The sequence below is a fragment of the Aquarana catesbeiana genome, linkage group LG02 (genome assembly GCF_042186555.1).
Source record: "Aquarana catesbeiana isolate 2022-GZ linkage group LG02, ASM4218655v1, whole genome shotgun sequence".
NCBI classification, from domain to species: domain Eukaryota; kingdom Metazoa; phylum Chordata; class Amphibia; order Anura; family Ranidae; genus Aquarana; species Aquarana catesbeiana.
Window position 1 is genome coordinate 490595939 of NC_133325.1, and position 12846 is coordinate 490608784.

Sequence of the window (12846 nt, forward strand, 5' to 3'; positions counted from 1 at the left end):
TTCACAATCTAACATAGAATGTAAACTAAAAATATTGGTTGGAGCAGCATTAAATGTGTAGTTTTTTTGTTTTTTTTCTCTTTTTATTATTATTTTTACTAATCTTCTTGTTCATTTTCATTACTTACCTCTCTTTCATTACTTATTATGCTCTCTGAGTTTTTTCTTTTGGTTTCTATCATCTATTTCCTTAAAATAATGTAATACTACCTCCACTAGTCAGCCTACTGCTTTAAACCTGAGCGTCGTGAGCAGGTGTTGTGAACCCAGGGACCTGGCAATAGCAGGCAGTGTTGACTATCCCTACCATCAAGGGGCATGGATGATACTGGCTGTTGCTCGGACTGTACGCTGTGGGGATCCCACTTTACTTGTCCACATTACACCCCTATAAGTATTTTGCTTTAATGGCCACCCCCCTGCTCCTGTCTAGCATTCCTCCAATAACTGTACACTAACATTCTCCTTTTTTTTGTTTTCATGCAGGACTGTCCAGAGGCCCACCCGACCACCACCCGAAGAAGCAACGACAACCAAGTCATTTCTTGAGACAAATGTGCAACAAATAAGACTCTCCTGAACTTTCCTTCACCATGCTGAAAAGTGCTGTCTCCCAGTCCGATCCAATCATTACGATCATTACACCATATTCCCAAGTTACAGGACGAGATATACCAGGATCCTGCCATCGATGTTGGAGTTCCGCTCTTCCAAGGCAGAGGAGCGTGGAAACATTGCAGCGCAGGCACTCATGGTCCAAATGTGGAGTCTCAAAGGCACCAGGATTTTTTTGCTGTCTCAAGAAAGAAAAAGGAGGCCACAGTGGTGGTGGGGAAGGGTCGGGGCTTCTGCACTGTTGTGGGTGGGTACAAAATCATTGAGGGAGGGCATAAGTTCAAGAATGAACTTCAGGGGGAAGTGATGTGGAAATATCGAGCTTCATCGAGCTGTATATTTATATCAAGGAACTTCAAGGGAATCATTGTGAGGACTTTCTTATTAACTTACCAGGCCCCATTAGATATATATATATATATATATATATATATATATATATATGTGTTTTAGCAGGAGGATGATGTACATAATATATTTTGTGATATCATGATGAGATATGGGCCCGGCTTACAAGACTTCTTTTTCCTGTTTCTCAAAAGCTGTTTGATGTCTTCAATAGTCAGGTGATAACTAAGTTGCCCTTTTGTTTGTAGAGATAGCCATATCAGACTGTCCCCACCTGGTCATGGGTCCTTGACATGCTAATGTCGGAACTGGTTATGCTAGGATCAAAGAGGGTTGCTTACCTAACAACCATAAACATATGGTAGACAGAGGGGCACCTGAAGTTCTGTTTCTTGAGCATGGTAGCCAAAGAGACTTGAAAATACAGCCAATCAGAATTTGATGCAACTCTGGACCAATGACAAGGTTCCGGGGGGGGGGGATGGAACCTGGATAGGTGGGAGTAGGGGCAGGGGGGTATAAAAGCAGTACAGAGAGCTACACACGGCCTCTTCCTCTCGGTGTGCCGCATGGTAATGTAAGGTCTCTGTGTATTGTATTTCTATTACTGTAGTCCCTTTACTTTCTTTGTGTGTAACTTAAATTATCTTTGTCCATTGGCAAAACTGTATTTGTAACATCACGGCTTTTCTGTATTTGTATCATCTATGTTATATCTGGTAATATCTGATTATTATAATGTTTCTTTTCTGTAAAGACAAATTAGATCTTTGTATTTTAGCAACATTATCATTTCCTTATTGATTTCATGGGTTATAGCTGCAACTGCATTGATTGATTCCTATATAGACAAGGTTGTAATCACTTATGGTATATATCGTTAATCGTATAAGTGAGGTAGGTAAACATTGCCAGTATATCTGTGACCCTAGGATCGGCCTGCCCTTTGGCCTAATTATCTGTGAGGCTGCCAATCCATTGATAGACCAATGGTGATATGTCTTTAACCATAATACAGTGGTCTGGTTCTCCCACGAGTTAACTGAACATACACTAGGTGTTACCATTCTGTGCTTGTATTACCATTCTGATGACAGCTCACTTACTTACAAGTAAATGCAAATTTTTCTCTCAGGTTTGAAAGAAGTTCAAAGAAATTTGAGTTTTAGAATTCTTTTAAGGTATGTCAGAACAGTTACCAGACTTAACATAGAAATAATGTTTACTTTTACCTTAACTGCTGTTGCAACTTGCAGTATTGATTGGTTTTACAAATGAAAACAGTGAAGTGTGGATTAATGGCAAAGACTCCCTAAAATAATAAAATCAATTTCTGGCACTACAAAAAAATAAACACCCATGTAATATTTAAGGTTTATTATTGCTTTAAAATTGACAGCAGCCTGTCAAGTCTGGCTTCTGTTTGTATCTTGTTATCATCCTCTGCTCCTGTATTTCATGCATTAAAGATCTAAGTTCGTTTTCATCCAGTTTCTTTGAAGACTAAACCCTTTCCAACATTTTTTTATTTTCAATTTTTTATAAGACTGAACTTTGCTTTGTTTTTAAACATTTTTTTTAGCAACATCCACATAATTAATTTGATCCCGTAGTATTGTAAGCTTTGATAAGCTTGTGACTAGCAAAATATTTCTGTGTATGAAAAAAAAAAAACCCCACAAACTTCTTTCTTTATTTCCCAGAAGACCTTGAAATGGAAAACTAAAATATTTATAGGGGTTCTTTTTGACTGAATATCATTACGTTGTACTATATTGTATGAGCTTGACCAAATATTTATTTTTAAAGAATGTATCTTGTCAGTAAACGTATTGTGTCATGGTGAGAAGAACCTATAGGGATAAATGAAATGTTTTTTTTCCTAATTCAAATTTGATAAATAGTTGTTTGAGATTTAGGATATTAGAATGTATAAAATGTAAGTCCTACTTATTACTGGATATAAAATATCTACCTATCTATCTATCTATCAAAAAAGAGTACACCCCACATTTTTGTAAATATTTTATAATATCTTTTCAGGTGACAACACTGAAGAAATGACACTATTGGTACAATGTAAAGTAGTGAGTGTACAGCTTGTATAACAGTGTAAATCTGCTGTCCCCTCAAAATAACTCAACACACAGCCATTAATGTCTAAACCGCTGGCAACAAAAGTGAGTACATCCCTAAGTGAAAATGTGCAAATTGGGCCCAATTAGCCATTTTCTCTCCTCGGTGTCATGTGAATAGTTAGTGTTACAAGGTCTCAGGCATGAATGTGGAGCAGGTGTGTTACAGTTTTTCTCCATTGTTTTGGCTCATTTCTTGAAACAGAAATGACATTCTTAAAACTCTAAGTTCATTTGGCAAAACAGTCTTACAGTTCAGCACAACACTTTAACTCACGTGCAAAAGCTCACATCTCTCCCAAAACTGTTCACTCATGTTTCAAAACCATATTCCTTTCCCATATAAAGAGTCAGTGCTACCAAAATGGCAAAGATTCTTCTCAATTGCTTTGGCTCATTTCTTGAAACAGACCAGACGTTCTCCACTCTCTTGGTGCTTTTGCCAAAATAACCTGGATGGTTCAGCCCAACACCATGGTTCACCTTCAAAAGCTCATATCTTTCCCAAAACAGTTCACTCATGTGTCAAAAATACATTTCTTTCTCATTCAAATAGTCAGTGCCCCCAAAATGCTTCGTCCCTTTGGCATTGTGTAAGCACTGCAAGTCAAAATGTTTCGATGTTTTGTCTCTAAGGCTGGGTTCACACTGCTGCGGTGGCAGACATCGTATGTGATTCGCAGCGCACTGCTGTTCACATCACATGCGATGTCTGTGCTGTGCGATATCAGCCATACAGATAGTATGGCTGATATCGCACCGCATTCGGTCCAAACTCGCACAGGACCCTTTTTTTTGTTCGGACCAGAATCGGATCGCATGGGTGTTCACACCTATGCGATCCGATACATGTCCGAATTGTCAGTTCGCAGTGCGATATGCGAGCTGAACTGGGGGTGTCGTTAACATTGTATGACACTCCCCAGCAGTTCGCATATGGCAGTGTAAACTGCCGTGCGAGTTGGTGCGATGCGGGAACCCGCAGTAAATTCGCTGCGTTCCCGCACCGCAGCAGTGTGAACCTAGCCTAAGGCAGAGGACCATTGAAATATCCCTCATCCCTCAATATCCCTCAATATTCCTCATGTCCACCTTTCAGTCTTAGCCCAGTCCTTCATTGACAATGATTACAGTTTTTGTCTAGCTAACTGAATACAATTGTGTATAAAACTGAAAAAAAAGAAAAGATTTTAGGCTAAGAGTAGCCTCCAAGGTTTGACATCACAGATTGCACTCATACTACCAAGGAAAAATCAATTTACAGTATTGTAACCATTATCATTTACACACAAAGTTACAGTAAGTCCATACATTAGAGTAAAAAGAAAATTTATTATACAGTAATATACAAAAATATAAACACACAAACAAAAAACAAGGAAAATTACATTTAGCCTACAATGCTGTAAATAAAGCTGGAGTTTCACAACTACTGTAACATCTCTTCACTGGCCACCGTCCTCACCCTCCTGCCCATCCACACGCTGCTGTCTGTCTGGCCACAGATTCTCGTCAACATCACAGCGTATATCCTCCCTTGCGATGCAACGAGGGAAGAAGCGGCGTGCATGTAGCAACCATCCCCTACACTGATCTCCTGTAATATCCTCACAGGCAGCATCCATTGCATGGAGCAGGGACCTCTGATCTTGAGCCCGATGCTCATACACTCTCCACCTCCAAGCAGAGAAAAACTCCTCAATAGGATTGAGGAAAGGAGAGTAAGGTGGTAGGAACACCATATCCATCCTTGGATGAGCAGTGAACCAGGCCCTGATAAGCGGGCCACGGTGGAAATTCACATTGTCCCATACAATTATATATTGTGGTAGGTGAGGCCCTATGAGACCTCTCTCATTTTCAGGGATCAAATCCAAATGAAGGCGGTCCAAGAAGATGAGGAGCTTCTGTGTATTGTATGGGCCAAGACTGGGGATGTGAGTGGCCACACCATTCTCAGAAATGGCAGCACACATAGTTATATTGCCCCCTCGCTGGCCTGGGACATCCAGCGTGGCCCGGTGGCCAATAAAATTACGGCCACGTCTTCGGCCCTTGGCCAGGTTGAAGCCAGCCTCATCCACATATACGAGTATGTGAGAGGTCTCGTTTCCTTCCAATGCCATTATTCTCTACAATAGAGTAAAAAAAGAAAACATCAAATCAGTCATACAGAAGAGTCGTATACTACAGTTACAGACAGTTACATAGGAATTAGGGTTGTCCCGATACTAGTACAAGTACTTGTACTCGGGCAAATGCTCCCGATGCTTCCGCCGATACCTGGAAGTCAGCTGTGATCGGCGCGTGGGGGAGTTACAAGATTCTCCCCCAGCGGCTTTCAGCGGCTTTAGTGACATACAGCGGTGATCGGTCACCTCTGACTGTCACTGCATCCTCCTCCATGTCCCCTCCGTTCCTCTGTCCCCCTCCGCTGTCCCCAGGGGCGTTGCTAGGTGGCAAAAAGACCAGGGGCTTCAGCCCGAAGTCCAAAAACCGGGGGGGTGGCGCGGCTTTTTTTTGGGCTGCGTGGTGGGGTTGTGTAACTTACCAGTGCCTATCAATGCTGACCAGTAAACACACCTGCCTGACACTGACCTACATACACTGACCTACATACACTGACCTACATACACTGACCTACATACACTGACCTGCCTGACCTATATACACTGACCACTATACACACATTGCGTGTCTGACCTACCTCAGACGTGGTGTGCGGTCACAGCAGGCAGTCAGTCACTTGTCACCGTCAGAGAGGAGCCGAGGAGGAGAGGAAAGCCTCCCACCCGAGTGGGAATGTAGCGTTCCCGCCTTCTGGAGCCTGCAGGCTAAGATGGACGTCACGTCACACGTCCCGCTCCAGAAGGCGGGAGCTGCGGCACTCTGCCACTTTCAGCCGCACTCAGCCGCTATGGCACTCGGGGACTTACTCAGCTACTTTCGGCCGCTATGGCACTCGGGGACTCGGCTACTTTCGGCCACTTTCGGCCCGCACTCACAATCAGATCGGTCCCGGCGCCGGCGCTCGGGGCTGACAATGGAATGCAGCATTCCATAGACTCTGGCTTTTTGGGGTCACGTTCGGGGCTTCAGCCCCCCTAGCCACCCCCTCCATACGCCCCTGGCTGTCCCCCTCCGTTCCGCCGTTCCCCTCTCCTTCTCTGTCCCCCTCCGCTGTCCCCTCCATTCTGCTATCCCCCTCTCCTTCTCTGTCCCCTCCATTCTGCTGTGCCTCTCTGCTGTCCCCCTCCAGTCCGCCGTTCCCCTCTCCTTCTCTGTCCCCCTCCGCTGTCCCCTCCATTCTGCTGTGCCTCTCCGCTGTCCCCTCCGTTCCCCTCTCCTTCTCTGTCCCCCTCCGTTGTCCCCCTCCGTTCCACCGTCCCCCTCCTCCTTCCTTTGTGAATGGACAGAGTCAGCTGACTCTGTCCATTCACATAGATGAAACATTGTAATCTCCTGTGATTACGATGTGTCAGTTTATGAATGGAGAGGAGCCGCTGTCTTCTCTCCATTCATTCTCAGTGCAGCTGAGGCTGCAGAGAAAGGGACTGGGGAATCTCTATCCTCGGTCTCTTTCTCTGTCTCAAGGGGGAGATATCAGAGGTCTGTTACGTAAGACCCATGATATCTCACCAAAGCCCCCCAACAGGGCTGATAAAAAAAAAAATAAAAAAAACACATACTGCAATAAAGAATAAAAAAAAAAAGTATCGGTATCGGCGAGTACTTGAAAAAAAGTATTGGTACTTGTACTCGGTCCTAAAAGAGTGGTATCAGGACAACCCTAATAGGAATGTTCTATGTTCTACACAAGTTCAATATACTACTGGCCAGTATTCCAGTGGTTCCAAACCTGGGGTACATGTACCCTAAGAAGAGGTACTACAGGGGGTATTTAACAGAAAGGGGAGGGTAAAAATTATCAACGAGTAGACTTACTGAAATGTCACAGTAAAACCCACAGTATTAGATAGATTTGCATGGGAGGCACTACTGTAATTGCAGCTCTTTGACCCTTTTTCTTACTGTATTATATGTTATATTCTTCAAAATAAGGATTATAATGATAATTGCATCATACAGTAAGCTGCAGTTTTTAGGCAAAATGTTTATAAATCAGATACGTAAATCAAATACTTTCATACCTGGATTACCTAGATTCAGAAATCAGGTAAAGTGGGTACTGAAACCAATACATTTCGGGAACTACTGCTTACGGTAATTGTAAAAAGGTTATCTTGATGGACAACCAGTGACTGACTTACATGTACATACTGGTACCGCAGCTCTTTCACTCTGTCAGAGTTCCTCTCAAACGGTACCCTGTAAATTTGCTTCATTGTCATCTGATGCTTCTTCAATATGCGGGCTATTGTGGAGATGCTTATAGAGTTGACATTTTGGAATATGGCATTGTTTTGTAGGATTTCAGTGCGGATCTGTCTCAATGTGATGGCATTATTTGCAAACACCATGTTACAGATCTCTTGTTCTTGTTGTTCATTGAGAAGTTTTCTTCGGCCACCCGTGCCAGGTTGTCGTCCAATCCTAGACATAGAATTCAAAGGACAACACTTCATTCGTAATTTATACCTTATGTATTCCATACAGAATGAGTTACCAATGTAATCGTATTGTTGTTTTACTTACAGTAACTTTACCACAATTCTAATGCATCACTGCACAGTGACTGGAATACTACTGTAAACTGTATCATCAATATTGTAGAAAATAAACTATTCCATACTATTCCATAGTTTATGTTCTACAATATTTTTCTTGTCATTGTTAGTATCATACGTAACATCCCACTAGGTAATATACTGTAATACTGTAGGCCTATCACACACACACACACACACACACTAAATGAATACGTAAATGAGTAAATAAACATATTTGTTGCTCTATGCACAGTGTCCTGTCTTATACATTATATAATTCCATCATTGACTGACTACATACCTGTTTTCCCTGCGAAAGGTTTGGATGATAGAGAAGACTGTAGAGTGAGGCACATTAGGTTGCACTCGGCGACCTTCCTCCGCCATTGTGAGGCCATGGTTGATGACATGATCTATAATTGTAGCCCAAATTTCATCAGGGACAGCATGGCGTCTTCGTGCTCCTCTGCCTCTTCCCCCTATTCCACCGCCACTCACCCTTACTCCTTTTCCTCTTCTTCTTCCTCTTCCTCGAGCAGGCAGTTTCCCTTGTTCATTTACTTGGCCAGGTGCCTCCATGTTCAGAAATTGTACTGGTCCTGCATGGTCAAGCTCTATATATACATGTTTGGCAGCATTTACAATCATGGACAGCACCTGTCAGGTAACTAAACATACTGTTTGATTGGACATCTGAGACCAACTCCGACTCCTCCTTTGTTAGGCTCCTTTCACACTGGGGCGGGGGCGTTGTCGGCGGTAAAGCGCCGCTATTGTAAGCGGCGATTTACCGTCGGTATGCGGCCGCTAGCGGGGCGGTTTTACCCCCCTGCTAGCGGCCGAGAAAGGGTTAAAACCACCGCAAAGTGCCTCTGCAGAGGCGCTTTGCCGGCGGTATAGCCGCGCCGTCCCATTGATTTCAATGGGCAGGAGCGATAAAGGAGCAGTATACACACCGCTCCTTCACCGCTCCGAAGATGCTGCTGGCAGGACTTTTTTTACCGTCCTGCCAGAGCATCGCTCCAGTGTGAAAGCCCTCGGGGCTTTCACACTGGAATGAAAGCAGCGGCACTTTCGGGTCGGTTTGCAGGCGCTATTATTAGCGCAATAGCGCCTGCAAACCGCCCCAGTGTGAAAGGACCCTTAGTCAAGTTCTAGTTGCACCTGACTGTCAATTGCTGTAATCATTTTATCAAGTGTTCCAAGAGATTCATATATGGTATTCATGGTATTATGTTCCTGAATAATTTTGACAATTGAACAGACTATTGTGCATGTGATGACTTAAACAATGAAATGACGCTGATACGTTTTGGAGAGAACAACCATTAGACTGAGAATTGACAATCAGTTTAGATCAACAAGATCTATTTACCTGGAAATTGTGCTAAATGTAGGCTACTTGTACTTAATCATTTGAAAGATGTACTGAGACACTGAGACATGTACTGAGACATTTGCAATTTTGATGAAATGAGTGAGAAATTCAATTCAGTTGTGAACAATTGCCAAGTGGTTTGGAGATTTGTCCATGTTGTTTTGAGAATGTCATTTCTGTTTCAAGAAATGAGCCAAAACAATGGAGAAAAACTGTAAATGTGGTGTTTTCGCTCTCACTCTCTCATACTGGTCACTGGATGTTCAACATGTCACCTCATGGCAAAGAACTCTGAGGATCTGAAAAAAAGAATTGTTGCTCTACATAAAGATGGCATAGGCTATAAGAAGATTGCCTAGACCCTGAAACTGAGCTGCAGCATGGTGGTCAAGACCATACAGCGGTTTAACAGGACAGGTTCCACTCAGAACAGGCCTTGTCATGGTCGACTAAAGAAGTTGAAGTGCATGTGCTCAGTGGCATATCCAGAGGTTGTCTTTGGGAAATAGATGTATGAGTGCTGCCAGCATTGCTGCAGAGGTTGAAGGTGTGGAGGTCAGCCTGTCAGTCTCTAACATCCACCAGCTCTGTGATGTCATCATGGAGGAGTGGAAGAGGACTCCAGTGGCAACCTTTGAAGCTCTGGTGCCCAAGAGGGTTAAGGCAGTGCTGGAAAATAATGGTGGCCACACAAAATATTGACACTTTGGGCCTAATTTGGACATTTTCACTTAGGGGTGTACTCACTTTTGTTTCCAGCAGTTTAGACATAATTGGCTCTGTGTTGAGTTATTTTGAGGGGACAGCAAATTTACACTGTTATACAAGCTGTACAATCACTACTTTACATTGTAGAAAAGTGTCATTTCTTCAGTGTTGTCATATGAAAAGATATAATAAAATATTTACAAAAATGTGAGAGTTGTACTCACTTTTGTGAGATACTGTATATTTATACATGTAGCAATAACTCTCGGCGGAGCTGCTGGTTTAAGAGGGCTTGTTACCTTCACTCTCCTTTCCTCTGTTTTACCGACACCGGGTCTAGGGTTCCGTTGAGTTTACCTCCGGACGATACAAGCACCAACACTTGAGTACGTTTTCAATGCTTTATTGAACAATTAACAAAGGAAGTAGCAGGAAAGAGGCAGAAGGGAAACTGCAGGAAAGCTCAAATACCTCTCTGTAGGATTCTTGACAAATGTCCTTTAGAGTTGAATATTACAGTAGAATGCGCTCCCCTTGTGGGACACACTCTTTGCTCGCCTGGATAGGCCCTTCTCACTTGCATAGCAGCCAGTACATAGCACAAACAAAAGTCTCTGCCACAGACTTGCTTGGGATGAACCCGTACGATCCTCTGCCACAGGATGTATTGGTTTTGTGGTGAATGTCAGTCACAGTGCTTGAACCTTTAAACCAAACCCGGCAACACTATGCTGTAAAGTTACTTTAGGATCCTCCAACCGAGTCAGCAGGCCCCTCTCCAGACCAGCACTCTGCATGATCCTTCCATGACGGGTCCCCCCCTGGGATCTCCTCGGTTGTCCAGCTTCTTCACTCTGGATAGACAGCTCAGGACCATTCCTCGGCTGCTGTGGTAGGCCCCAGACAAGCTTCCGGGCCCACCCATGCGCCGCGGGCCTCCGGAATGGAGGACCACAAGGTAGCACTCTAACGCATACCTGTCGACCAGGAGGGCCAGCAGGTGGCTGCAAAACGACCCCAAAACATGGCGTCTGTCCCATAAATACCCTCTCCCAGAATGCAACTTGGAGGGCCACCTCCACTGAGTTGTCTCCGGGACAGAAGAGCATCCATACGCTTTGACACTTTGCCTTTCCAACACTAGCCGATAGTAACAACGACACCCACCGGCCCAGTATGGAAACACATGCAACGTCAGCCAAGCTGGAACAGAGGCAAATCTATCTTCCCCTAACGAGCATTTACTAAATTTACCTATCAGATGGTAGATCGCAAATCTACCAGTGCTACATACAGACACATTCAGAAAAACAAAGAAATACAGTAAAGATATTTAGAATAACAACTGCCAATTACATCAAGAAAGCTGTCAATATTCGCAGAAGCAGCCTTTTACTTATAAAAACAAAGAAGAGAAGAGAATTTCTCTCTTTTACAATCCACCCTGAGCAAGTCATTCTAAAACAGCTATTTGTTGGAAGAGCAGCCCAATAAAAACAGAATGTTTATCTGGAAAGAGAAAAAAAAACATATCAGTGGAGAAATCTACAGAAATTCAAAATTAACAACTTGACTACTAGAACAATGTTTTAACTAGAAAACCACTTAACACCACTCACCCCCAAATATGATATATTTTAGAAAATCTGGGGCCCTGTAGAATAAAAAGTCAGTAGTTGCAAACAGAAACATTTCTGTACCAAATATTAACAATAGGTAACATTTTAAATGACATAACAGCTCATCAGTTAAGAGAATACACAATATGTGTTGCACAATAATTGCTTACATATACATTACACTGCCATTTGTGTTCATGTGTGTGTGTGTGCAAAGTAATGAGAGTGATTTTAAATGTTTTCTTACTATATTTATTTTATATTTTAACTTTTTTAGCTTTTTATTCACGTAACATGGGGACTAGGGATGAGCCAAACACCCGCCGGTTCTGTTCACACCAGAACTTGTGAACAGACAAAAAATTTGTGCGAACATGTGAACACCGTTAACCACTTGCCGACCGCCTAATGCAGATATACTGTGGCAGAATGGCACGGGCAGGCAAAATCACGTATGTGATATGTGATTTGCCTCCCGCGGGCGGGGGGTGCATTGCGCCCCCCGGTGGCCGAGGTGGTTGGCTTCATTCCAGGAGTGATCCGTGCTTCATGGCCACCCCCTCGCGATCGCTCCCGGCGAATGAGAATCTTCCTCTGCTGCTGTAATGTAAACAGCGGCAGGGGAAGTAATGTCTTTTCGTTCCGGCGCTGAGGAGAGAAGACATCAAGTAAGTTTGCACAACACTACACATTACAGTAGAACACTCAAGGCACACTTTTCACCCCCCAATCACCCCCCCTGCACCCCCTGTCACAGTGACACCAATAGCAGTTTTTTTTTTTTTACTGATTATTGCATTGGTGTCATTTGTGACTGTTATAAGTGGTAGGGCAGTTAGTGGTAGGCCCCTTTAGGTCTAGGGTACCCCCCAACCCCCCCAATAAAGGTTTAATCCCCTGATACCCCCTGTGTCACTAAGCGATCATTTTTCTGATCGCTGTATTAGTGTCACAGGTGATGCTAGTTAGGCAGGTAAGTATTTAGGTTCGCCGTCAGCTTTTTATAGCGTCATGTACCCCCGTATACTACCTAATAAAGGTTTTAACCCCCTGATTGCCCCGTAGTTAACCCTTTCACCGTATAATTGCTACAGGTGACACTGGTTAGTTCGTTTTTTATGTTGTCAGGGCCATTTATTACCTAATAAAGGTTTAACCCCCTGATCGCCCGGTGGGTGATATAAGTTAAGTTTTAGGGTCAGATAGGGTCTGCGTCGCCCCAGGCAGCGTCAGGTTAGTGCCAGTACCGCTAACACCCACGCACGCAGCATACACCTCCCTTAGTGGTATAGTATCTGAAAGGATCAATATCTGATCTGATCAGATCTGTACTAGGTTTCCCAAAAACACAGTGTTAGCAGGATCAGCCCAGA

The 12846-nt window shown here is 43.5% G+C and overlaps 1 protein-coding gene across 1 annotated transcript; it reads right to left on the reverse strand.

Annotated features, from left to right (window-relative positions):
* Positions 1-3877: 3877 nt before the first annotated feature.
* LOC141129983 (uncharacterized) lies at positions 3878-7883 on the reverse strand. The gene is made up of 2 exons (XM_073617984.1): positions 7370-7883; positions 3878-5230 (listed from the first exon to the last, which is right to left on the reverse strand). The coding sequence occupies exons 1-2, from the start codon at positions 7709-7711 to the stop codon at positions 4544-4546; spliced, it is 1029 nt and encodes a 342-aa protein (XP_073474085.1). The 5' UTR covers positions 7712-7883; the 3' UTR covers positions 3878-4543.
* Between the last annotated feature and the right edge of the window lie 4963 nt (positions 7884-12846).